The 27,370-nt window shown below is 41.5% G+C and overlaps 1 protein-coding gene across 1 annotated transcript in view; it reads left to right on the top strand.

Annotated features, from left to right (window-relative positions):
- TSPAN7 (tetraspanin 7) overlaps window positions 1-27,370 on the top strand; it is a 131,579-nt gene that overhangs the window by 103,081 nt on the left and 1,128 nt on the right. Inside the window, exons 2-7 of the mRNA XM_004376936.1 lie at window positions 2,862-3,050; window positions 7,584-7,658; window positions 9,992-10,087; window positions 11,524-11,679; window positions 20,954-21,037; window positions 26,949-27,024. Of these exons, the coding sequence (XP_004376993.1) occupies window positions 2,862-3,050; window positions 7,584-7,658; window positions 9,992-10,087; window positions 11,524-11,679; window positions 20,954-21,037; window positions 26,949-27,017 (669 nt within the window). The 3' untranslated portion in view covers window positions 27,018-27,024. The remainder of the gene's footprint in view (window positions 1-2,861; window positions 3,051-7,583; window positions 7,659-9,991; window positions 10,088-11,523; window positions 11,680-20,953; window positions 21,038-26,948; window positions 27,025-27,370) is intronic.

Below are 27,370 nucleotides of genomic sequence, written 5' to 3'. Positions count from 1 at the left end.
TTGCTATGAGTTGAAATTGACTCAATGGCAGCAGGCTTGGTTTTTTGGTTTCACAGTATTTAGCTGCTGTAGGTGTTTTGGAAGTGTTTGACACTTGATCGGTTCTGTTTTATAAAATAGAGGTTGTTGTTGTTAGGTGCCATTGAATCAATTTCAACTCATAGCAACCCCATGCGACAGAGTAGAACTGCCCCATAGGGTTTTCTGGGCTGCTATATATATACATATATATATTTAAATAATTATTTTTTTATTGTGCTTTAGATAAAGGTTTACAGAGCGAATTAGTTTCTCATTAAACAATTAATACACATATTGTTTTGCTACACTGGTTGCCAACTCCACAACCTGTCAACACTCTCCCCTCCTCGACCTTGGGTTCCCCATTACCAGCTTTCCTGTCCCCGCCTGCCTTCTCGTCCTTGCCATTGGGTTGGTGTGCCTATGTAGTCTTGTTTTGTTTTATGGGCCTGTCTAATCTTTGGCTGGAGGGTGAACCTCAGGAGTGACTTTAGTACCGAGTTAAAGGGACATTCAGGGGCCATACTTTTGAGGTTCTCCAGTCTCTGACAGACCAGTAAGTCTGGTCTTTTTTTGTGAGTGAGAATTTTGTTCTTCATTTTTCTCCGGCTCTGTCCAGGACCCCCTAATGTGATCCCCGTCAGAGCAGTAGATGATGGTAGCCATGCACCATCTAGTTGAACTGGACTCAGTCTGGTGGAGGCCATGGTAGTTGTGGTCCATTAGTCCTTTGGACTAATCTTTTTCTTGTGTCTTGTTTTCTTCATTCTCCCTTGCTGCAGATGGGGTGGGACCAGTGGAGTATCTTAGATGGCTGCTCACAAGCTTTTAAGACCCCAGACGCTACTCACCAAAGTAGGATGTGGAACTTTTTCTTTATAAACTATGTTATGCCAGTTGAGCTAGATGTTCCCCAAGACCATGGTCCCCATAGACTGCAATCTTTATGGGAGCAGATCGCCAGATCTGGGTGAGTTCGAACCACCCACCTTTCAGTTAGCAGCCGAGCAGGAACCTATAAGGCCCAAAGAAATGCTTTTTTTTTTTGGGGGGGTCAGTGAATAGGAAACCCTGGTGGCGTAGTGGTTAAGAGCTACAGCTGCTAACCAAAAGGTTGGCAGTTCGAATCTGCCAGCTTCTCCTTGGAAACGGTATGGGGCAGTTCTACTCTGTCCTGTAGGGTCGCTATGAGTAGGAATTGACTTGATGGCAACGAGTTTGTTTATTTGTTTTTTTTTTTTTTTTGGTATGGAACATTTACTCTTTGCCTGGCACTGTGCTCAACATTGAATGATAAAAGATACTTCAGGCACTGTCCGTTTATAGATTGTGTTCATTGTGTTCTTACTTGAAAGTTAATTCTTTAGATTCTAGTGGATAAGAAGCATTTTATGTTTCCATTTGGAGTATGCAGAAGAGGCTGTTGGAGGAAAATACTTTTTATCACAACCACCAGGTGTCAGCAGAGGACTTGGAACGCTTGGCAACATCTGTGTTCTTGGTTTTCTAGCTCATTAAAGCCATCCCCATTGGAACTTTTAAAAGGTAACAGACCTCCTCTGGGTCACCTTCTCCTAAATCTTAGTGTCGAACACTTTCTCCTCAAAACCTATCACAGTTATTCACCCTTACCTTATAAAAGTGGCAGTAGTTCCTTGATGTTTCTGATTTAAAGCTTTTAATTCTGTCTTTCACGCAATGGTTCTACAGAGGAGAGGGGCTATTGGAGTGGGGGTTAGGGGTGTATCACCAAGCTCTTGTATTCACTGAACCCTTCTCCCACAAGTAAGTGGAGACCACCTTCACCTGGTATGAGAAAAGATGGAGGGTCCATTCCTCTTGCACAGAGAAGTAATCTGATAATGGAACTTGATAGCTCCAAACTGTAGAAACAAGTTTTCAGAGAGTAAAGGAGAGAGGCCTAGACGACTTCACTGACTCAGCCATTTGATTTGTTATATAGCATGTACTCGGTGGTATTCACTTATATATGCTAAGGAACAGTGTGTTGAGTGACAGAGGAAATCTTACTCAGCTGGGTATTGATTTGTATCATGCTTATTTTCACCACTTTCTCATCTTGCTTCCTCACTTGAGTAGCTGCTGGAGTGTGTAGCATGCAAGGATGGACAGTAAGGCATAGCCTATGGCCCTGAGTCTACCCCTTGACATGAGGACCTGACTGACACAAGGTTCTAGAGTTTGGACATTCCTTTGAACCAGGCAGCAGGATTTGACAAGTCGCATCACAGCTAATTCCAGGAACTATTCAAATTATTGTTTTATACTAAATAAAATATTGTAAATGAGACAGCACATCAAAAGGGATTCAGAAAAATATTGAATATATTTTTTGTAGAGATTTTTGTGATAATAGTCAAAGAAGATCACCTTGTTCCATAAAACATCATAGACAAGGTGTTCTCAAAACACACTGCGTACACACATGCCATCAAAGAGGGTGACTGACATTCTTTCTGAGGTTGCACTATGGTGAGTGTTGGAGAAGCAGCTGGGAGAAGGTTGTCAGACCTGTCTTAGCATGTACTTTTTAAGCCACTTTAAAAAAAAAAAGTATTGTTTACTTCACTTCCAGTTGACACAGTAACTTCATCTGGGATTGTGTATGGTGTAGATCTAATTGTACAAAATCAAAATGTCTTTACTCTGTGATTGTTTTAGTTAATGGTCTCTGACATTTCCTGCTGCTTTCAGGGAATCCTGCAGCAAGTGCCACCTTACTCATAGAAACATGAGTCTTCTGATCCAGGCCACACTGTTCTGTGTTGATTCTTGCCTCTCCCAGCAATGGTTTCACACTCTTCGCTTCCCACTTTCAGATCACTGGGGTGATCCTGCTGGCTGTTGGAGTCTGGGGCAAACTCACTCTGGGCACCTATATCTCCCTCATTGCTGAGAACTCCACCAATGCTCCTTATGTGCTCATCGGAACTGGCACTACTATTGTCGTTTTTGGCCTGTTTGGATGTTTTGCTACTTGCCGTGGCAGCCCATGGATGCTGAAACTGGTGAGTATGTTACAACATATGAGCTGCTTTTTCGGTTACTTTTGTATTTTAATATAAATCACCTGAAGGTAAAGTGGCTCTTTCTGAGGCCACGCGTAAGACCTTAATATTCATTGACTCTAATTTTAGTCCAGACTCTTACTTAATCCACCCTTTAATCCCTCAGAGGGAAAAACAACCCCAAGCCCAGCCTGGCACGATAAATCCAGTCCAGTCCTGGTCCCTCGAGGTGTAGATGCTGACAAAACAGTGGCCAGCAATTCTGGTAGGCCATTTATATCCTCGTGGCAAGATGCCCTGTTCCAGTTTTGAATTCTGTCTTACAAATCTCCACAAGCATGTGATATGCAGCTTTGGTGGGCAAAACAGCATCCTGAACATAAGCAGCCTTTCAGCTCCGAGTTCTTGTTAGAGAAATACTTTCCACCACCTTGAGCCTGGCCGTGCTTGGATGCATGTACGTGCTCTTCTCTAAACGCCATGGGTGTTGAGCTAAGCTAGAGCTTCCCTGCCTAGAGGGTTGATGCAGTGCCAAGTAATTGGCTACCAGAACCAGTGCTGGGTGCCTTTGCTCTAATTGGACAGAGAAAGCAGTGGTATTTCCCAAAGGGTGAGGGTAGACTTCATTGAAATGCTGTTACCGTGATTCTTAACTTTTCAGTAGACCAGTTGCCTCATTCTCTACTCACTGCCTATGTTCTTCATTCATGAGAGGTAATATTGAAGGGTTTTATAGATAAAAGTTGGCAAGGGGCTCTCCTCCAAGGAAAATTTTGTTTGAAAGGATTTATTTCAGATATTCTCATTCTGAGAAAAGGAGCAGAGATTGCATCAGCACCAACAATGTGGCAACACCAGTAACACCTGGTGACAGATCTACCTGTGAGGATGATCCACGCTAAAGGAACCACCGTCCAAACTGATGCTGATCCATCTCTTTGTTGGCAGCTTCATGGAAGTGGTGCCTGATTTGGCCAAGTTCTGTGCTGTTTATGCCTGGACCACCACTGATTCTTCTGGGTTGGTGGAAAATCCATAGTGAGGACATATTGAGGGACTTCCGCTGCTGTCACCTGGTACTCTATCCTAGCACCCTGAGTCCACCTTCTAGTACTTCTCACAAGCACTAAGGTTTCTTTTGATCTAGTGTCATGGTCCTCAATCCTGGATGCATGTTTAAATCACCTGGGCAGCTATTTAAAAACAGCCTTGCCAGAGTCCCACCTCTGACTCATTGAACCTGAATCTTTGGTAGTGGGGCCTGGGCATCACATTTTGTAAAAGCTCCCCCAGGGGACTCTATTGTACAGCCAGTGTTGAGAACCTGTTGTTTGTAGTATGAGTAGCAAGTGGAGCATTAATTTCAGAGGCATAGGAAAGAAAGATTGCTTTAAAAAAAAAAAAAACACCTGTCCCAAACAAGAAGGGAGGAAGCCTGGTCTTGAGACCAGATTCTGACACTAAACCAGCATAAGTCTTTAGCAGCAAGGACGTAACGTCTTTGGACCTTTGTCCCCAGTTATGAAAGGAAAATAGTGGGCTAAATCACCAAGGCTTCTAACGCTAAATTTGTTTTTTGGGGGCAGAACTGCCCCATGGCTGATTATAATGTCATAAATAGGATGTGTGTGCATACGATGGAATCAATATTTCTGGGCTCTTCTGGAGGTGGTTTCACATCACACTGCCATTTTCTGCTCCTAACACTTGGGAGGTCACTGGCAGGGGAGCCTTCTGGGGAGTAGAGAAGTCTTTTACTTTTTTTTTTTTTTTTTGTCTTTTAAGACTATCATTTAGTTCCTTTTATGTGCTAGTTGCTGTACTGGGTACATATTACATTTTATTTCTTCCTCACCACCGCCGGTGAAGTATAGATCGTATTTTCCCATTATGTGATGGAGACTTGGAGGTGAAATAACTTGCCCAAGTTCACCCAACTAATGAGTAGAGAGCTAGAATTTGAACCCGTATCTCTTTCATTATCATTGGCATAAATGGTATGCCAGCCACTTTTTATGCCTCTGGACCTCACAGGTGTAAGGCTTTCTGGTTCTAATGCATTTAGCGTCAAGGCGGATCCCTTTTGAAATACGTGAAGCTCAGCAGACCAGAGTTGGAGCCTCATTGTTGTGTAGGTTGAGCGTTCTATTAGGTAATGCTTCCTGGATGTGTTAGTTTTGTAAACTTTTGCCTTTTTTCCTTTATTTCTGTGAGATAAGGCTTGCAAGCATGATTATGGCTTTCCTCTGTGACAGGTAGGGAGCCCTGGTGGTTTGTTTTGCTTTTTCTGTGTCATATTTGGAAAACCAGAGGTTCCCCATGTAACCTAACAGAAAGGCACCCTCAACAAATTACTTATTTAGCTCTCATTGGTATATTGTCATTCCACAGATCGGTGGCGCCAGAGTACCGCTCACTTCATTTGTGGCTTGTGTTACCAGATCATATTTCTCAAAATCATATTACTAACCAAAATTTAAACACAGTTAGTAAGCATACATTCCAATACTGAAAGCACATGCCACCAAAAAATTAAGGAGAAAAAAATGTAGTAATGAAACGGATATACTGGTATGTCTGTTTCCAAAGCCAGGACTATTTCCACTACAGTGTTTTCATTTGGGTGGTGGGGGACTATAACCCCTACTGTCTGTATTTAGCTCAAGCTCAAACTCTTCCCAATAAACTTTTGGCCAAGGCCCTCTGAAAGTGAAGTGGCTGCTCTTTGGAAGCTCCTAGAGGCAGGGAATTTCCCAGAGATAGAGAGCTGCTACTCTGGCTGATGTGAGCAGAAGTCACTTGGTTAACAGTGTAGAGCGTCACAGTCCCCCTTTAACTGCATTAATCTCAAAACAGTTGCAAATAACTATTTCCACATTACGGAGGCCCAGAGAGGCTGCCTTTCTCCTAAGAGCTAGTCTTTTACAAGGTTAGGGCACAAACCTGGCAGGACTTCTGACAGTAGATTCAAATGTACTTTCTCCCACCTCCCTCCTAACAGTAACTTTCCTGCATGACTTTCTGGTGGAGACTAGGCCTGGTGTGAGCCTCTCCCTAGAGAGTAGAGCGTGTGTTTCATTACATTTTATCCAACAGTGAAAGAGAAATTGTGTACATGGGACAGTCTACTCCTAATTGCATGTTTGATATTTGAGTTGCTGTGCTTTAAGTGTTTTTAGAGAATTTTATTAACATTTAGAAAGAAATTGGCATTTTAAGCCAATATTTCCTTCTATTAATATGTGTGCCACTAGCCTAGAAAATAATTTATGACCTTATGGACATATGTATACTTTGCATGGCATATATACACTTTACAGGTAAGTAATATGACCATGTATCTAATTCTACACCATAATTTGGGGCCATTCCAAACCCTCAGAATTACTGTATTTTATTCTGAGATGAGAAGCATATTGTAATACATGTGCCTTGCTAATAAGGAATCGATTTGCTTTCCCTTTATCTGCTTTTCAGAGTCACCAAAGTGGAAACCCTCATGTCTCATAAGTACCTTGTAATATTCTTGAACTTAGGCTCATACATACACAGAATCTACTTGGAAAATACAGGATGCATCAGACGAGCAGGAAGCAGTAAGGAGTTTTAGATGCTTGCAGCACTGTTAGTCAGTAGTGTAATGTATTTGCCTTTTTAAAGGCGGTAAACTCCATGTAGTATCCAGAACAAGAGAGGTTGGTAGCCCCACTGGATGGTACTATGTGATATTGTATTCAGGAAAGACCACCGTACTGCAGAGGAACGTCCTTCTGTGCACATTTTGGTCTTTCAGCCAGGATGGGAGGGATACAATTCCAAACGAAGAGATTTTGAAGCCGTTTCATATGAGATGGAGTTGAGGAAACTGAAGGGGTTTACCCAAATGAAGAGAAGCAGCAGTTGCACAGCATGGCTGTGTTCACATATAAATGGTCATTGTGTAGAAGAGGGATTGGGCTGGTTCCTTGTATCTCTTGAAAACAGAACAAACACCAGAGAGTCAAAGTTACAAGTAGGCAGACTATGGCCAAGGGGAAGGAGGTCTTCCCAACAATTGAAACAGTTTAAAACTGGAATGGGCAGCAGGGGATGGGTGGGTGGGTGGAGGGAGTGGGCATGCAGATGCTAGATGACCATCATGAGAAAAGTAGTAAGAAGGACTCCCAGACAGGAAGGAACTGTGTCCTGTGACCTCCAGGGTATTTTCTAGCTCAAAGATTGTAATGTTACAGAGTGGACACCTTAGTAGTTGGGAAAGACCCAGGTGACTCAGGGTTGAGTCTAGCTGACAGGCACAATGCCAGTCTCTCAAACTTTCCTCAGCATGTGCACCCCAAAACACTTATGCATATTAGACAGACACAGTGCTATATTCAGGCTTATGTGGGTAAATCTAGAGAAAAGTATTGTCTACATGATCTAGGGAATGTGAGGGTTTGTCTAATTCCTCCTGACAAGAAGTAACCTACCCTGAAGAAGCACTCTTCCTAATGCTGATGTATCTGACTTTGTCCTTATCCACTTGATTTTCAGTATGCCATGTTTTTGTCCCTGGTGTTCCTGGCTGAGCTCGTAGCTGGCATTTCAGGGTTTGTGTTTCGTCATGAGGTGAGTGTACACAAATTGGAGAGCTCAGTCAAAGGGCCTTTGGAAGGAGGATTTTTGAAACCTTTTGAAATGTGGAAAGGGTGCATAATGCTCTCTGGTTTCTGCAGTGGTGTTGCTATTTTCCAAATGTAATGTATTATGAGCTGAAGTTCCAATAAAAATGCTCAACGCAGGAATTTCACCAAACTTGAAACCTTAAGTTGTTGATCCTCATTTCTGTTTCTCTATATAGCTATTGCATAAAATGATTGTCTACCCTGTTTTTAAACAGTGACCTTCAATATAGGTGAAATACCCATAAAAACCCATTGCCAGTGAGTCAATTCCAACTCATAGCAACCATATAGGACAGAGTAGAACTGCCCCATAGAGTTTCCAAGGAGCAGCTGGCAGGTTCGAACTGCTGACCTTTTGGTTAGCAGCCAAGCTCTTAACCACTGCGCCACCAGGGCTCCATAGGTCAAATACTCCTTTTAAAAGAGCTGCTTCAGCAATGCACAAGTATGTATCTGTATAACTGAAGATTTCTGAGACTCCAAAGCCAAGCCAAACAAATTGTCATGCTGCCTTGTAAATCCATTATTGTTCCCCCTAAATAGCAGTAAAGCCAGAAATAAGATACACATGTGTTCTAAAAGGGGGGGTGGAAATAGCAAAATATAGGTGGGAAACACTGAGGTGTAGAGTGTTGCTGTGGTTCTTGAAAGTCTGGCATCATCTATTCCCAGGCCTTCCTTGCTGTTGTGCTTGGCCAAGTTAAACTCCCAGTGACCTTGCCTTATGTGCTTTCTGCTCCTTTCTCTATTGCCTTGGTTTTTCCCTTTACTGGAGGCAGTATCTCAGCTGCCACCAAAGCTGACTTCCAGAACCCATTTCATATGGGTGCCGCAGGTGGAGTTAGATCCTTCATATCTATCCACAGGTGAGGCAGAACCTGCTAAAGTCACAGCCTTGACAGCCCTATAGGTGCTTACAGTGCACTGTGAACTCCAGGAGTATCCTGGCTTGCTCCAACCTGAGCCCTTGCTCACTTTTCTTCTATGTGCTCCAGGAACTGTGCTCCACATAGGAGTTTCTCTCTTAATGGTTTCTGCTGTCTAGGGGGTGGAAATCCTCATCTGCCTAACCTCTTTTCATCTGAAACACTTAGGGGTGGGATGAGTGGGTGTTGTGAGACCACTTTTTGAGGACCTGTACTGGTCTTGAGTGTAGCTGAACAGTCAAGCAGTAGGTTACACTTAGCACTGGTTTACTCAGAAGGATATAGTCAAGGAAGCACAGTTTGCCTGCAGGGCAGCAGGAGCAGGCTTGTGTTCCTTCAGCAGGAGCCCTCACAGTGGTCTGGGGCCTATTCTGTGTACACTTTAGACAACTTAGGTGTACCCAAGAGACGACTCAGGTGTACCCAAGAGACAACTCAGGTGCAAGGAAATGAGACCACACAGGCGGGTATAGTGGCCACTTTGGCTTAGAAGCTTCATGTAACTAGTATCTCTTGTGACTGCCCATGAACATAGCTTCTAGTATCCCAGCAAGGAACATGCCTAGTTGTGAGAGTCACCATACTTAGCCCTAAGTGTCCCACCAGGTAATTACTGTCATTTGTAGCCCTCCCAGTCCAGAAGCATCTCACCCGTCCAGGGATCAGTTTTACCATAAGCAATGTTGCCTGGTAATACACTTGACACTCCACCTTCATCAGGTTTCCAAGGGAACAGAGCTTGAAAGTTAACCCAAGGTCAAGTGTTGAGAGGAGAAAGGGTTTTGTTAACTCTTTATTAACATGAAAAGCCCTTGTCCTTTAGCCTTCTTTTCTGTTTTCTTTTTTTGACCTCAGTAAAGACGAGTGAAAATTGATTTTACCTCACTCCTGATGGTAGAATAGGGATAAGTTTCTGGTCAAAACATCAGGTCTTCCTGCCCCCCTCCCCCCCGATGGCTTGTCCTTTATCATTCTTCTGAGTAAGGAGAGAAGTTATAGAAAGAAAGATGGATTTATCAAGTCAAAGAACTAACTAGAAAACTCAGGCAGAGGTTTGGCAGCTCACCATCACAGCCCTTTCAGAAACCAACTAACCACTTCAGTGGGTTATTCAACAAGCCAGGCTTCCACTGGGAAGGAGGTAAGGGGAACCATTTTTTAAATTTCCTGAGCTAATAAACCCTTGGAGAATTTTCTGAGCTCTTTTGTCTCAGAAAATGGAGCATTCCCTCCCTGGCCTACAGTTATTCCAAGACATTCAGAAGATGGTATTTTGGGGTACACACTGGTATGAATCTGAGTCAGTTGGGCTGCAGTGGACTGGAACTGCATTCCTCCTTGTCTTCTGTAGATCAAGGACACCTTCCTGAGGACTTACACGGATGCCATGCAGAATTACAATGGGAACGATGAGCGGAGCCGGGCGGTGGATCACGTGCAGCGCAGTGTAAGTTCGAGAGCAGGAGATTGGGATGGGAACTGCCTGTGAGGTCTGGGCTTAGACTTGTTGTCTGCTGATAATGTTAGGCCAGTGATATTTGTTTTTGATTCCTGTTCTCCAACTCTTCATCCAGTTCCATTTCCAAGGATGGACATCCATTACTTGTCCAGGCTCTAGTTATCTAGGTAATTAGTGTTAAGAAGAACCACAGCCTCTAGTGTGCCTTTCATCAGTGAGGATTGTGAGCATCCAATGGAAAGCAAGTTTGCCTTTAAGATCTGAACACTTAGAAAGGAGTTAGGCAATGAGTGTATGACAGCCTTGCTTAAGGCTGGCTCCAAAAGCCTGGTTTTCTGGAAGTGGTGTCTTTGAGCTGGGTAGAGAGCTCTGGTGACCTGAGTTCACTGGCTTAAGTAGTGTAAGTAGGGGTGGAGAGTGGACATAGCAGGGAACTGAGGATCTATCAGGTATGTGAGTGGCCTAAGTTGCCTGGTGCTTGCAGAAGATCTGAAGGAAATAGATGTTTCCTGTCTGGAGGCGCTCATGGTGGCAGGTGCTGGGGCTCAAGCCTGACTGCCCATCAGGATCACCTGGGGGAGTTCCTGGTGTTACTTTTTTACTTCAGAAGCAGTATTTTTATTTTGTTAGTAATTTATTTTGATAACATTTCAAACTGATATAAAGAGTTTCAAGGTTAGTATAAGCAACTCCTATATACCTTTTATCCAGATTGACCAATTGATTATATTATTGCCCCATTTGCTTTAATATTCTGTATATCAAGGGTCAGTAAACCTTTTCTGTAAAGGACCAAATAGTAAATATTTTAGGCGTTGAGGACCATCTGGTCTCTGCTGCACTCAACTCTGCCATTATAGCAAGAAAGCAACCATAGACAATACATAAATAAGTGTGGTTGTGTCCCAATAAAACTTTATTTATGGAAACAGGCAACAGATAGGCTGTAGTTTGCTGACACCTGCTCTGTCTCTACGTACATCTCTTTTTTCTGAACCATTTATTTACTTATCATCTAGATCCTGTGGGGAGCTTTTTAAAACCACACTTGCCTTGCCTGCCCCACCAACAATCCTGATACAGTTGATCTGTGTATCTATATCTTTAACAACACCTAACTCACAGGTGTTTTTGATGCTCAGCCAAGACTGAGAACCATTACTTTGTGGAGGTGATAAGAAAGCCCACATGATATATAATCTAGAACGAAATTCCTTCTCTGAGCTCAAATGGGCATCACAGAGTATAATTGTTAGTGGAGGGAGCTTCAGTTCACCTTTACTCACCAAAGCTGTGCACGTTGCCTTAAGGGTTTAGCCTGGGTTTCTCTTTGTAAAATGCAGGGCAATGAATGAGGAGACCACAATGTCTTTGATCTGCCACTCTTTGCCACTCTTTGATTCTTTTTCTTCCCCTATTAATAGCTGAGCTGCTGTGGTGTGCAGAACTACACCAACTGGAGCACCAGCCCCTACTTCCTGGAGCATGGCATCCCCCCCAGTTGTTGCATGAACGAAACCGACTGTAATCCCCAGGACCTACACAATCTGACTGTGGCTGCCACCAAAGTTAACCAGAAGGTACCTGCTGGCCCTGATGGGATCAGTGGTGAATGTTTTTTTGTGTCTATGAAATTATGACAAATAGATTAGAAATGATAGTCCAAGAAGGAGTTAAGAGTCTTCCTTTGTGGTCCTTTATTACCTAGAGAGGCACCTGAGGCCATCCACTTCTGAAAGAGAAGCCTGTGATTTCACTCAGGCTTGCATTCCTCTCCCTCAGCAAGAATCTACCAGGCATTATGAAGGTTTAGCAAATGGTTCCTGTTATCCCTGATGCTTATGTCAGACGGGGAATGTTGGCTTTCTTCTTTCTGGGTGTCTTTCTTCTGCTTAATACGTCTTTTAAACATGAAATTATTCATAGCTGGATGCCAATCTTTAGCCAGAAGAGAAAAGTTGACAGCATCCGCTTCTGCTAGGAGAGTGGCCTTGATTTTAGGGAGTTCATTGCTATAGGAAATGAAATAAGCACTCAGCTGCTAACCAAAAGGTCAGTGGTTTGAACCCACCAGCTGCTCTGCGGGAAAAAAGACCTGGCTATCTACTTCGGTAAAGATTACAGCCTAGGAAACCCTACGGGGCAGTTCTGCTCTGTCACGTGGGGTCATTATGAGTCAGAATAGACTCAACAGCAACAAGTTCAAACCACTGTCAGCATTTTGACTCTCAAAAAACTTAGAGAAAAAGATGGTTAAAAGAAGTTTTAAAGTTAGTGGAAATGAGGGAGATGAAATTTCAGTAGACAGAAAAAAAGAAAATCAATTCTTCATTCCACTTTACAGAGAACACAATGAAGACATAATACAACCAGTGTAGAGGCCATCTACATTCATAAACTTTTAGAGAAATGCCAGTTATAAACTATGTTTTGTTAAAACAAAAATGGGGAAAAACCTATTGAGTTTACCTTTGGTTTTGCAGCCATGGGGTAAATGTTCTTTTCTTACTAACATAAAATCATAATGATGATGATGATGATGATGATGGTGAAGTTTGCCTTCCACTGCATCACACTGTAGGTTTTGTTAGAAATGATGTGGCGGGTCCTTGTAGGGAATATCTTTCATTAGTACCCGAAAGCAAGTTTGAAGGCATATCCCATATCAATTATTTCCAGGAAGAAAGATGGGATAGCATTTTTTCATTTCATTGATAAACTATAAACTGACCTCACCCTCTGCCTTCCTTCCCCTCAATCCCATGTTACATTTCCCGGGGCACCTCAGATACCTGGGAAAGGTGCTTAACGGTCTCTCACTTCTCTTATCCTCTGCCACCTTGAGAAAACTGAGTTTCATAAAACATCCTCATTTAATGTCCACGTGAACCCTGAGAGAAGTTATTTCTCCTGTCTTAAGTCTCAGACACCTCATGTATAAAAGATGGAATATAAGGGTGGGATAGAGCTAGTAACAGTAGATGCTCATAAAGGTTAGTCCCCTTACCTATCATCTCCCTCACCCAGGAGGCTTACCTACTGCCACATTCAAGCACCGGTAGATGGAATCCTATTACTGAGAATAAATGGATCATCCCTGTACATCTTTTGGTGTCTTGAGTCCTACACTCTGATAGCGCAGAAAGATGACTCTTGGCTCTTACCTGGCAGCCTGAGAAACCTACCTTGTACAGATAACTGGGAGAGAGCAGGGAGGAGGTGTGATCAGTTAAACAGGGTATTTATTGTTTTGTTTTGAGGGCAGGTATTATTTTGGTTTTGCTAGCAAGATGATAAAACGTCTGCAAGTTCAGTTGGCTATTAGCATCGTCTGAGCCCCTACTCCATAGGAATTCCTTGAAATTTTGTAAGAGCAGAGCACCCTGGTTGGCAGCTACCAAGATAGCTCTTCCCAGAACCTGTCTGGGGTTAGCTGTTTCCTCCTACTATCAAGAATCCGCCACTTGAAGATGTTTTCCGTTGGCAACTATATTGATTTAGACATGCTGAGAGGGTGAGCAAATTAACTGTTCTGTTTCTGGGCATTTGCTAGAATGCTCAGCAGGTCTCCGTAAATGTATCTTGCACGGTTCCAGACAATCAAGCTTTTATTTTAGGAAATTAAAGGAGAAGTCATGGCCAGATAAGATCTTGATTTTGTGGAAAATTTAAGGTTGAGTGCAAACATGGGCTGTGGTTGTAGTGTCAGAGCAGTACTTGCAGTCTTCAGACCTACACTATGACCAGGAAATGGGCTTTTGGGTCTATGTGGTGAATTATAGAGAAAAAATCTGGAGATGGAAAGCAGTGATTTCAGCATTAACCTTGTATTGTTTAAACAACAACAACAAAGGCAAAATCATGTTCACGTTCTCATTTTAAGTAATTACTGATACGATTCATTAATTTACTTTATTTGGAGAAAAAAACTAGTGAGAATAAACAACTGGGGCAGAACCTGAGAGTGTATTTCTATCACGTCCCCTGGTGATAGTGATGCTGCTCATCCAAGAACCACCCTTTGAAGAGCAAGGTTTAGGGAGAACCATTTTGCCAAAAATGCACCAACGCCAGGCAGTTACTTCATTTTTCTGATCTCTCTTGTTGGAGTGGGCTTATCAAAAAATAACCTGACTGAAACCAATCCTTAACTTTATGTGGAATGGCAAGAGGCCTCGATAGCTGAAGCAATGTTGAAAGAGAAGAACAAAGTAGGAGGACTCATACTTCATGATTTTAAAACATACTGCACAGCTACAGTAATCAAAACAGCCTGGCACTGGTATAACAATAGACACGTAGACCAATGGAATAGAATTGAGAGTCCAGAAGTAAACCCACACGCCTATGGTCAACTGATTTTTGACAAGGGTGCTAAGTCCATTTGATGAAGAAAGAAGAGTCTCTTCAATACATGGTGCTGGGAAAATTGGATTTACGCATACAGAAAAATGAAACAAGATCCATGCCTCACCATACACAAAAACAAATTCAAAATGAATTAAGGACCTAAATGAGCAAACTAAAACCATAAAATTCTTAGACGAAAAAGCAGGGGCAACGCTGTCAGGCCTAGCTTTTAACAGTGGATTATCTAATATAACAAAAGCACAAACAGCAAAATATGAAATAAATAAATGGGATCTCATAAAAATTAAAAACTTTCATTCATCAAAAGATACCAAAAATATGAAAAGACAGGCTACTAACTGGGAGAATATCTTCAGAAACCATATATCCGACAAGAATCTAATAACCAAAATATATATAAAACTTCGACAACAGCAAAAAGACAACCCAATCATAAAATGGGCAAAGGACTTGAATAGATACTTCACCAAAGAGGACATTCAAATGGCCACCAAACACACGAAAAGATGCTCAACATCATTAGCCATCAGAAAGATGCAAATCAAAACCATAATGAGATACCATTTCACTCCCACTAGGATGGGTAAGATAAAAATAAATAGATAAAAATAACAAATGTTGTGAGGATGTGGGGAAGTTGGAACCCTTATCCATTGCTTGTGGGAATGCAAAATGGTACAGCTGTTGTGGAAAACAGTGTGACAGTTCCTCAAAAAACTAAACATAGAACTACCATATGACCCAGCAATTCCTCTCCTAGGTATATACCCAGAAGACTTGAAACCAGAGACTCAAAGAGATGTGTACACCAGTGTTCATTGCAGCACTATTCACAGTAGCTAAAAGGTGGAAACAACCTAAATGTCCATCAGCAGATGAATGGATAAACAAAATGTGGTGCATACATACAATGGAATACTACTCAGCCGGAGGAAAAATGAAGTACTGATACATGCTACAGTATGGGTGGAGCTGGAAGACATTATACTGAATAAAATAAGTCAATCACAAAAGGAAAAATACTGTATGACCTCACTTTTATAAAAAGACAAGAAAGGGCAAATGTACAGGGAACAAAGTTTATTAGTGGTTACCAGGGGCGAGAGGAAGGGGGAAAAGAAGGGTTAAAAGTGATGGAAATATCATATGGATTAAGGGTAGGTAGGGTTGCATAGCCAATTATTGTTATTGTTGTCAATAAATTATAGACCTATAAAAAGTTGAATTGACCAAAGTTGTGTGATAGATATTGTTATGGATTGAATTGTGTCCCCCCAAAATATGTGTAAACTTGGCTAGGCCATGATTCCCAGCATTATGTGATTGTCCACCATACTGTCATCTGATGTGATTTTCCTATGTGTTGTAAATCCTACCTCTATGTTGTTAATGAGGTGGGATTAGAGGCAATTATGTTAATGAGGCAGGACTCAATCTACAAGATTAGGTTTCTTCTGAAGCCAATCTCTTTTGAGATATAAAAGAGAGAAGTGAGCAGAGAGATGGGGGACCTCATATCACCAGGAAAGAAGAGCCAAGAGAATAGCACATCCATTGGACCTGGGGTCCCTGTGCTGAGAAGCTCCTCAAACGGGGAAGATTGATGACAAGGACTTTCCCCCAGAGCCGACAGAGGGAGAAAGCCTTCCCCTGGGGCTGGCACCCTGAATTTGGACTTCTACCTTCTTAGACTGTGAGAGAATAAATTTCTCTTGTTAAAACCATCTACTTGTGGTATTTCTGTTGTAGCAGCACTAGATAACTAAGACAGATATATTTACGATAATGACAAAAAAATAGTAGCTGCTGAGGCTGCTTATGTACAACCAAGCACTCGTGAGATTTGGTTTCTTGGTTTGGAGGTTTGGGGTCATGGTTTCATGGGACATCCCAGTTAATTGGCCTAATAACGTGTTTAGTGCTTCTGTTCTACCTCCTGGTTGGTTGCGTAGTGACTGGGGTCTTAAAAGCTTTTAAGTGGCCATCCAAAGCACAACAATTGGTCTCTGCTCACCTGGAACAACAGAGAAAGAGAGTCAGGAATAGAAGGAGGATATGGAATGTGTGGCTAATTCCCTCCATGAATGACTGCCTTCTTTGCCATGAGACTGAAAAAGCTGGATGGTGCCCAGCTACCATTACTGAACATTTTGATCAAAGATTCCATAGAAGAATCCTGATTAAAAGGGAGGAAATGCAGAACAGAATTTCAAAATCTCATGGACTCTAGGCTTTCTGGAGCCATGGAGGGTGGATGAACCCCTGAAGCTATTACCCTGAGATAATCTTTTAAAACTTAAACCAAAAATATCCCCTGAAGTTTTCTTAAAGCCAAACAGTAGTTTAGATTTACTAGTGAAAATGTCTACCTGGAGCACTGTGCTCTTTTAAGAACTGTCTATATGGCGTCAGGGGCCCTTGTGGCACAATGGGTAAGAGCTCAGGCTGCTAATCAAAAGGTTGGCTGTTCAAATTCAGCAGTTGCTCCTTGGAAACCCTATAGGCAGTTCTACTCTGTCCTATAGGGCCACTATGAGTTGGAATCGACTCGATGACAACAAATTCGATTTTTATATGGGATCAAAGTGACAACCAAAAAAAAAAAAAAAAACCCGTTGCCATCGAGTTAATTTTAACTCATAGGAGCCCTATAGGACAGAGTAGAACTGCCCCATAGGGTTTCCAAGGAGCAGCTGGTGGACTCAAACTGCCGACCTTTTGGTTAGCAGCTGAACTCTTAACCACTGTGCCACCAGGGCTCCAAAATGACAACAGCAACTTGAAAGATAGGGATCTTAGGGTTAGAGGGAAGTGAATCTATGTTAATGAGGGAGGAGCAACTCAGAAAAGGAGGGTGAGAATGGTTGCACAATTCGAAGAACGTAATCAATGTCACTAAATGGTACATGTGGAAACTGTTGAATCGGTGTATGTTTGCTGTGTATATTCTCAACAACAAAGTAAATAAAAAAAAATTACTGACTCTAAACTCTCCCAAAATGCAGTAGAAATCATACTTTAGAAAAAAAAAAATTCAGCTTAAGTGTAGAATTGAAGCTTGTAAAAAAAAATTTATGTCAAACTATTTTGCAGAGTGAGAAAATGGCCCACCTCACATCTCTGGTTTGTATTATCTGCTATGGGGAGAAGATAACAGCAGTGATCATCAGCACAGCAAAATGACATCTTAGCTGCCACCATATGGAAAAGTGTTAGAATACCCACCTCTCTCCCTTCTTTGATTCCTTCCTGACCCAACCTCCTCTCCCTTCCACTCCCTTTTGAAAAACAGTGTGATATATAGTTCACTAGTAAAAGAAAGGTGATCCAACAGAATGCAGAAATTATAGAACAATATCATTCATATCACACACAAGTAAAATTTTGCTGAAGATCATTCAAAAGAAGTTGCAGCAGTACATTGACAGGGAAGTGCCAGAAATTCAAGCCAGATTCAGAAGAGGACATGGAACGAGGGATATCACTGCTGATGTCAGATGGATCTTGGCTGAAAGCAGAGAATACAAAATGTTTACCTGTGTTTTACTGACTATACAAAGTCATTTGACTGTGTGGATCATAACAAACTATGGATAACATTGCAAAGAATGGGAATTCCAGAACACTTAATTGTGCTCATGTGCAGCCTGTACATGCACCAAGAGGCGGTCATTCGAACAGAACAAGGGGATACTGTGTGGTTTAAAATGAGGAAAGGTGCATCAGGGTTGTATCCTTTCACCATAATTATTCAGTCTGTATACCGAGTAAATAATCTGAGAAGCTGGACTATATGAAAAGAACTCGACATCAGGATTGGAGGAAGACTCATTTACAACCTTCAGTATGCAGATGACACAACCTTGCTTGCTGAAAGTGAAGAGGATTTGAAGCTCTTACTGATGAAGATCAAAGACTACAGCCTTCAGTATCAGTTATACCTCAACATAAAGAAAACAAAAATCCTCACAACTGGACCAATAAGCAACATTATGATATACGGAGAAAAGATTGAAGTTGTCAAGGATTTCATTTTACTTGGATCCACAATCAACGCCCACAGTCAATGTCAGGAAATCAAATGACATATTGCCTTGGGAAAATCTGCTGCAAAAGACTTTAAAGTGTTAAAAAGCAAAGATGTCACTTTGAGGACTAAGGTGAGCCTGACCCAAGCCATGATATTTTCAGTCACCTCATAAGCACGCAAAAGCTGGACAATGAATAAGGAAGAGCGAAGAAGAATTGATGCCTTTGAATTATGGTGTTGACGAAGAATATTGAATATACCACGGATTGCCAGAAGAACGAACGAGACCGTCTTAGAAGAAATACAGCCAGTGTGCTCCTTGGAAGCGAGGATGGTGAGACTTCGTCTCATGTACTTTGGACATGTTATCAGGAGGGAGCAGTCCCTGGAGAAGGACATCATGCTTAGTAAAGTAGAGAGCGAAAAAGAGGAAGACCCTCAACGAGATGGATTGACAAAGTGGCTGCAACAATGGTGTCAAACATAGCAAGGATTGTAAGGATGGCACAGGACTGGGTAGTGTTTCGTTCTGTTGTACATAGGGTCACTATGTGTAGGAACCGACTTGATGGCACCTAACAACAACGGTAGGTAAAAGTGAGATCAGTAAGCTTCTACTCTAAAAGGAGAATCAAATTTCAAAACTCCCCCCATGAGCAATACTGTATTTCCTTCCCCATCCCCTCCCTGGCCTTCAAATTTGCATCTGATAACTAGGGAGTAGAGTTTGTCAATTGCATTGAGAAGGTGTCAAAGCCCTTCTGCTGTGTTATTGCATCCTTTTCTCTGCAAACAGACTAGGATTGTATAAAATACCACACGTTGGAAGATGCAGCTTTGTCAGAATTTTCACAAACTATGAACAATGTTAAATTTTGGACTTAAAAATGGGAGTTTTTTTTTTTTTAATTCTTCAGATGTTATTAAAACTTAGTGTGCCTTTCTTGATAGACAAGAACCACCCTTAAACCCTGTTTATTAAATTAGTGTCTTAATTTTTCACAGACTTTATATATTCAAGTCAAAGCCCTTTTTAGAAATCTGGAAAAAGACCAAGTCTTCCTAGACTGAATAAGTCAGTTCAGGCCTCTAGATTGATTTGGCTTGGGAATGGGAACACACCCATGTGCAATCCTGCTGTTTGACCTAAATGTCAGGCACTTAACAGGCAGATTCAGCCTTTACATTTGCATTATGTGTGTTGCACAGAATTTGGTGTTTCCTAGCTGAACTAGGTTGGTAAATTATAATCCAGAATAACAACAACAAAAAAACATGTTTAGCCACATTATTGAACTCCAACTAAGGTCATTCATTTTTAAGAATGCCAATTAACTCTATTTCAGTTTTAAACTAACATTGAAATTGGTGATAATTATTGGTTTTAATCATGGACATTTAGAGATTTCAGATTATGTTACATCTGGAAAGGGGAAGTGACTTGCTCTAGGTCACATAGCAAGTTTGTGGAAAAGGTGATTCTAGAACATAGGTTTTTCCTATTTAAAAAAAATTTTAATACTCTTCTTATGGAGAACCCTAAGACTCCATAAACTCTAGGAGTTCAAACACCTCCCTCCAACCAGATGATTTTTCTTTTTTTATCCAAGATTTTGTGATTTGTTGTTAAAATTCTGGAAACTATGTTTATGATGCTGAGTCTACCTAGTGAAGGCCGTGGAATGCCTGCCTTTTCATCTGTTCAAATCTACTTTTGTACTTCTATAGTGTTTTCCTTATAGATCTTACAGATTTCTTGCTAAATTTAATACTTCTCCGTGAAATGATATATCTGGGATTTGCCTTAAAATAATACAGCAGAGAGATGGGAATCAAGATGTTCAGTGAAACAAGATTGGCTATATGTTAATAGTAATGTTAGGGGAAGGGTCACGTGGAATTTTTTGTACTACTCTGTATACTTTTTCGTATGTTTGGAATTTTTCATTTTTGTTAAGTTTTAAAAGAATGCTGGTAAGTTCCTAGTCAATTGAAATTGCAATTGCTGAAGTAAGGTTGGAATCTACTCAACAGCAGCTGGTTAGTAGGAACATTGGTGGTTCAGTGGTAGAATTCTCATCTTCCATGTGGGAGACCCAGGTTTGGTTCCCAGCCAGTGTACCTAGTGCTCACCCACCACCCATATGTCATTGGGGGCTTGTGTGTTGCTATGATGCTGAACAGGTCTCAGCGGAGCTTCCAGACTAAGGTGGGCTAGGATGAAAGGCCTCATGATCTGCTTATGGTATGGATTGTAATGGTCCAGTCTGCAGCTGATCATGGGGATGACACAGGACCAGGTAGCATTTTGTTCCATTTTGTTCCTCGCCATGAGTCAAGGGCCAACTTAACTTTAGTTAACAACAATAACAACATGTGGGAGCTTTGTACGTGAACACAGCTCAGTCTGGCCTGGGTAAAACATGTCTCAGAAACCATCTCTCTGTTTCCAGGGTTGTTATGATCTGGTGACCAGTTTCATGGAGACTAACATGGGAATCATCGCTGGAGTGGCTTTTGGAATTGCATTCTCCCAGGTATCTTGTATAATTGGGTGTCACCTGGTCTGTCCTTTTTCCTGTCTCCTGCTCTCCTTTCTCTCCCTGGTTTCCAGACTCTCGGCCTGCTGCCCTGTGCCTTGGGAAAGGCTGATAGATGGGGTCAGAGCGCCTTGTTCATTAGTCCTCAGGTCATCTGTTTATTGATTTTCCTTTTTCAACTTAAATGAAGTTTTGCTATCAAGGGAATATCAGTTGCAGTTTAGCTAATGACTAGCTCTAGAAAAACAACTGGTTTCTTCTGTAGGTCAAATGGAGGTTAACTGAGCAAAGTGCTGGCTTAATTGGAGCATAAACAACTCAAAACATGAAACGACGGATCTGGATTTGGGACAGGCTTTTTTCCTCGTTGACCTATCTATCCCTTTTTTGTTCTTGCTTAGTTCCTGTGGATTATGCGTGCACTCTCTTAATTTTAAAGAAAGCCTAAATTCAGCAAACTTCATTTTGTGGTCCTTATTTTAATCTCAAGGTTTGACTATTGTCTTTCTTAAGAGGAAATTGAATTTTTATGTATTGAATTTTATTTCCCTTTATCTCCGCTCAGCCTTTAAAAAAACAATGGGAGAGGTAATTATGCAAATTAAGTGAGCCACAAATACTTAAGGATGGAATAAGATTAAGCTAAATCTAAAATTTAGCCCATCCCACCAGGTAGTATACTGTCCCACAGACCTCTGATCTCCCAGCCATATTATGTATTATTGCTGTAATATTTCTATGGGTGGAAGGATGGACATGTGTATTTAACAACCAAATAAAATCTTTACTTATGTTTAATTCAGAATTTTTTTTTCAGATCAACAGATTGTTTTTCAAATAATGTCCAATTAATATTATCACAGTAATGTTCCCACAGCTCTGATTTTACCTGCCTGAATTCTACATTGGCTGTCTCAGACTATAATTATTTTTTTTCTGCCCTTCCATCCCTCCTGCTTAGTAACATATATGTACTTTCATTTCATCAAGTTTGTTTTTAAAACTTTTTAATTGAAATATAGCATATACAGAAAAGTGCATAAATTATATATATTCACCACTTAATAAATTATCAAAATGACCATACCTGTGTAACAATCAAGGTATTCAACATTAGCCTGGTAGTTGGATTTTGCGAGTAAAGGGCTTAGCCTTAGATAAATAGAAAAGTCCCCCCCCACCCCAGCCAAAAAACCCAAACCTGTTGCCTTTCAGTCAGTTCTGACTCATAGAGACCCTATATATCTTCCCCAGCAGCTATAAAAACCTGTGTGATATTTTCATCTCACAAGAGCATGTGGAGTCAGCCAGCACAAGTGGGTATTTCTTGTTGCAGTTTCAAAATTCTCTTTACCCATGCTTCATTTTTAGCAGCTCATGAAGTGAATTAAACCCTCGGCACGCTAGCACACAGACAAGCCAGAGTGGTATCACAAACAATGCCAATTAACCAAGTCTCCAGAGACATTCCGAAAGCAATTACTGCTGTGAACTTTATTCCAGTAGCTACAGTATTTCAGTAATAACACTTCAGGAGCATCACTGCCATGGTGGGCGGGGTGGGGCATTTTTGAGGATCATGAATCTTGTGACTGATGCAAGTGTGCAGGATGCACTTGACAGCCTTGAAAATCCAGTTGACTTAGCACATGTAGGTCATTAGCACAGAAAGGGCAGACTTTGTGTTTGGTGTCTGGGGAGGAGTATCCCCCTGGAGGAAGGACTATTACTGAAGTCTCCCCTAATGACTATCCTAGAACCATACAGGGACATGATACTAAGACTGTACATGGGGAAAAGAGAGCCTCAAAGAGCCTGGAATCCCAAGGATGGAAACTCTTATCATTTAAGACTATTCCCGTATGGCCGTGGGTAGGGGAGAGGAGGAGGGAGGGAGGAGTTGTTGTGAATTTTGAGGAGAGGATCCTATTTTCATTAGAGAGGGGAGCCAAGTCAAGTGGACCATTCTTCAAGTCATGAGGACTCTGATAGGTACCCCTCCCCACTTCTCTCTCACATATCCCTGTGATGTCATTTATGCTCAGAGTAGCTTGTTTCCCTAGTTGGTTATCTGGCTTTATGAGCAGTAGTCTCTCTATGCTACCTTGAAGAAATCCCTGACTTGGGGATTGTTGGGTTGGCTGTGTTGCCCTCTGGGGCAGTGAGAGAGGGGCTTTGGCCCCATGGGACCCCAAAACAGAAACTCTGCAGCAAGTTTAGTTCTTATCAAGGTACTACATAATCAATTAAATTTAAATGATTTGCTCTAAAACTCCCTGGGATGTATGGGATTAGATATTTCATGAGACACAGGAAGAGTGCGTGGTGGTTCTGGGGTCTCTATCCCTAAGGGGTTTCCAGCAAAAGAGACAAGTTTTCCTCATCTTATCTCCCTCCTGGTTTTAAAGTAGAACTTTGTCAAAATATTTCAGGTATTGCGACCTTAGTACACATCAGCAGTGTGCTTCTAAAGCTCCGCTCTGGAATCCCACAGAGCACACCCCTGTTCTTTAAGATGGTTTTGCATATATTTAACCTAAACCCGATGTCGTGGGGTCGATTCCAATGCATAACGACCCTATAGGACAGAGTAGAACTGCTTCATAGGGTTTTCAAGGATGTAATCATTACTGAAGCAGATCAACAGATCTTTTCTCCTGAGTGAATGGTGGGTTCAAACTGCCAACCTTTCAGTCAGCAGCCTAGCACTTAATCACTGTGCCACCAGGGCTCCTTATTTAACCTAAAGAAGGTTTAATCTAAATAAGACTGGATTTTCCTGTCTACAGATTAATTGGGTTTCTTGGCAGGCAAGTGATGTGTCCTGATAAAGATTGAGGAAGACACCTTCATTTTAAGCAGAACAGACTTTCCAAGTATGTAACTAGTCATAATCTGGTAATAATTTGTATTAAGTATGGCGTGGTTCCACCCTTTCCCTTAACTTGGTATGTATGAAAATGAGAGCTCAAAGTTCTCTCTCAAATATGGAGAAGAATTTGATAGCAAACTTGAGATCAGTAACCCTGTGAATAATTCAAAACATCTGCCATATCCCAAATCCTCATTTTTCTTGCACTAGAATTATCTAAAATAAAAGCCAATTTATATAAAATACTGTTTTCATGTAGCTTGCATGTACTTCACTTTAGAATATTTTTTAGGAAAACAAACTTCTTACTACCCATTGCCGTCAAGTTGATTCTGACTCATAGTGACCCAATAGGACAGAGTAGGACTGCCCCATAGGGTTTCCAAGGAGCGCCTGGTGGATTCAAACTGCTGACCTTTTGGTTAGCAGCCGAACTCTTAACCACTATGCCACCAGGGTTTCCAATTTCTTACTAGATGTCTAAAAAATAATTTAAAAAAACTGTCTTCTCCCATGAGTAAACAAAAGCAGGTATGTTATGTCTTAGAAATACAAAATATAAGTTTAAAAGCAAATAGCTTTTTTCTTTTACCTGTATTTTTTAAAGTTATTGTTTCTGTGAGAAAGTTAGCATGTACAGTATTTAAGAATGATGTAGCAAAACAAAGAACATTCTGTTTCCTTGAAAGCAGAGAATTTAGATACATATATATATATATATGTAGTGTTCTGTGGAGCCCTGGTGCTCAGTGGTTAAGAACTCAACTGCCACCCAAAAGGTTGACAGTTCGAATCCACCAGCTGCTCCTTGGAAACCCTATGGGGCAGTTCTACTTTGTCCTATAGGGTCGCTATGAGTTGAAATAGACTCGATGGCAACAGGTTAATGGGTAATATATAGTGTTCTAAGGAATTGTCTGGCTGTGTGACTCATGGCTTGGCCGTGGAGACAGGCATATTTTCCCTCACTAGATATAGGAGCATTGCAGACCATGAAGTGGAATGGTGACTGTTTTAAGTGCTTAAAACATCTGAGGTGAATGAGAAAAAACCAAAGTGATAAGCCTTACAAAGAAAGGAGAGTGTAGGAACTTGAAAAGCAAATAAGAAGATGCCCACTCAAAACCCTCATCCTGAAGGTTACAATTCTAAGGTAGGAAGGAATCTGAGTGGTGTGTGACAGAAGGATTATCCTAGAAAGCAAAATGGTCTAGGCCCATGGTGGGGATGGGCTGGGGCAAGGGGCTGCAGCTGGCTAGTGGAAGAGTTTCTAACCTTAAGCTCTGTGCGGGTTACTTGTGTGGTTTGAGGGAAGTTCTTTAACTTCTCCTAAACTCGCTTTATCTGGAAAATTTGGATCATAATATTGCACGGGAATGTGGTGAGGATTAAATAACGTGATATACCTGAATGTATTATATACTTCTAATACTTTTTTTTTTTTTTTTACCAGAAATCTGGTTTTGAGAGTATTAAGTATGTTCTCATGTCATTTTGGTCCTGGAAAATGGCAGTTCTAGTAAAAAGGGGACAAGTTCAAGGATCCAAGTCCTAGCATCATTGGTGGGAGGTATTTTTGTTTCTCATTTGGCACAGTATTCTCGAGATACAGCCATGGTTCCTTTGGCCTTGGTATGATGAGTTCAATAAGGTGATTATTTTTCCTTACCTAAGAGGTTATAGTTTGCATAGTTCACAGCACAGTTTTAATTTTTAAAAGGAAGGTAAGAATCAGGAATTTCATCAAGAAAGATAGCCGAGTGGACTGGAAGCTAATGGGCCAAGAGCCAGGAGAACGGAGTTCAGGTCTTGCCCTAACCAGCAGTGGACCCAGAATGACCTCAGATATTTCATCTGTAAGATAAAGGTAACTAGGTGAACAAGATGAGTGGTTCTCTCACTGGGAGAACACTGAAGAATTACCATATAAACAAGGGCTCAATTCTGTTAAAACACAAATTGCTGGGCCCCACCCCATTGTTTTGGATTCAAGGAGTCTGGGTGAGGTCCTGATAATTTGCATTTCTAAAACGGTACCAGGTGATGGCTGATGCTGCTGGTCCTGGAACCACATTTGGAGAGACACTATACCAGCTTATCTCTAAAGGTCATTCCCACTTCTGATCTAATAAAACACGCCCAATTGCATAAGGAGAAAGGGACTACATTGTCCAAGAGAAGCTGCAGGCTTCTAGGCTCAAGTGCCCAACTGGGCTCCTGCTCAAAGAATACTGATCCTCCAGATTCATAAATGAGAGCTTTAGTTTCCAATGAGCAGAACAAGGTTCACTTGAGTGTCTTGATAGTGTCACAACTGCTTTATCAGATTCACCTATGCCACTGGTTAAGTCAGGGCACAAAGGCAGAAGACTGGAGTCTTCTGAGGAAATGGAGGTGTTCTGTTACTGGTTGATCTGGGTCCCCTGAAAAACTAGGAAGTGGGCCCTGTGTATTGTAAAATATCTACGTGGTTTGGAGACAAAGAGAAACTAATGAAAGCACTAGTTCCCCTTTTCCTCTTCTACCTCTCATAAGCCATGACTTTCTTACATAAAATGGCAAACTTAACTGGTCAAGGATAATGTCTTGTCTCAAGGCAAGAAGTAATATGCTGTTAGCCAGGGAAGGGTGGGGCATCATATTATGTTGAGAAATCTTTAGAACACATGTGCTTATAGCTTTGAATTAAATCTTGGCCTTTTAGTTAATATCCAGTAATTTTTTGTTACTTATTTTTTTAAATTACTGTCATAATATAGGAGTCAACTTTAGTACTACTTAAGCGTCCAAAGCTGTTTTTCAATGGCAGGGTGGAGCTCCATGGCCAGTTCTGAAGCCTCCAGTTTGCACTACACCAAAAGTTCTGCTCCCTAAATCTTAGCTCCCCCAGCCGAAATCAGGTCTGATCTTTTTCTCTAGAGCTCTTTTTCTCCATTCACATACAGAAACCTTCGGTTGTTAAAAATTACTTCTGGGGGTCAAAGAAGAGTGTAGTTTAATGACTTGACATTCTCATGTTTTTCTTCCTGGCAACAGTTGATTGGCATGCTCCTGGCCTGCTGTCTGTCCCGGTTCATCACGGCCAATCAGTATGAGATGGTGTAAGGAGAAGGTGAGTGGCAGTGGGGAGGGTTTAATTTCTGGATTTTCTCTGTGAGGTATATTTTGTTGTTGTTGTTAGTTGCCGTTGAGTCAATTCTGACTCACGTCAACCCATGTGTGCAGAGTAGAACTGCTCCATAGGGTTTTCAAGGCTGTGACCTTTCAGAAGCAGATTGCCAGGCCTTACTTCCGAGGCACTTCTTGTTGGGTTTGAACCACCAACTTTTTGGTTAGTAGTCCAGTGCTTAACCATTTGCGCCACCCAGGGACTCCTGTGAGGTATATACTACCCTTTAAATGGGCACATTGCCCACACACCAGAATCTCGTTTCTTTGGTGCTGGGGAGGAAGTATGA

Source organism: Trichechus manatus, unplaced genomic scaffold, assembly GCF_000243295.1.
Source record: "Trichechus manatus latirostris isolate Lorelei unplaced genomic scaffold, TriManLat1.0 scaffold00046, whole genome shotgun sequence".
Lineage (NCBI taxonomy): Eukaryota > Metazoa > Chordata > Mammalia > Sirenia > Trichechidae > Trichechus > Trichechus manatus.
The sequence above is the reverse complement of the archived record's forward strand: the minus strand, read 5'-3'. Positions and strand labels throughout refer to the sequence as shown.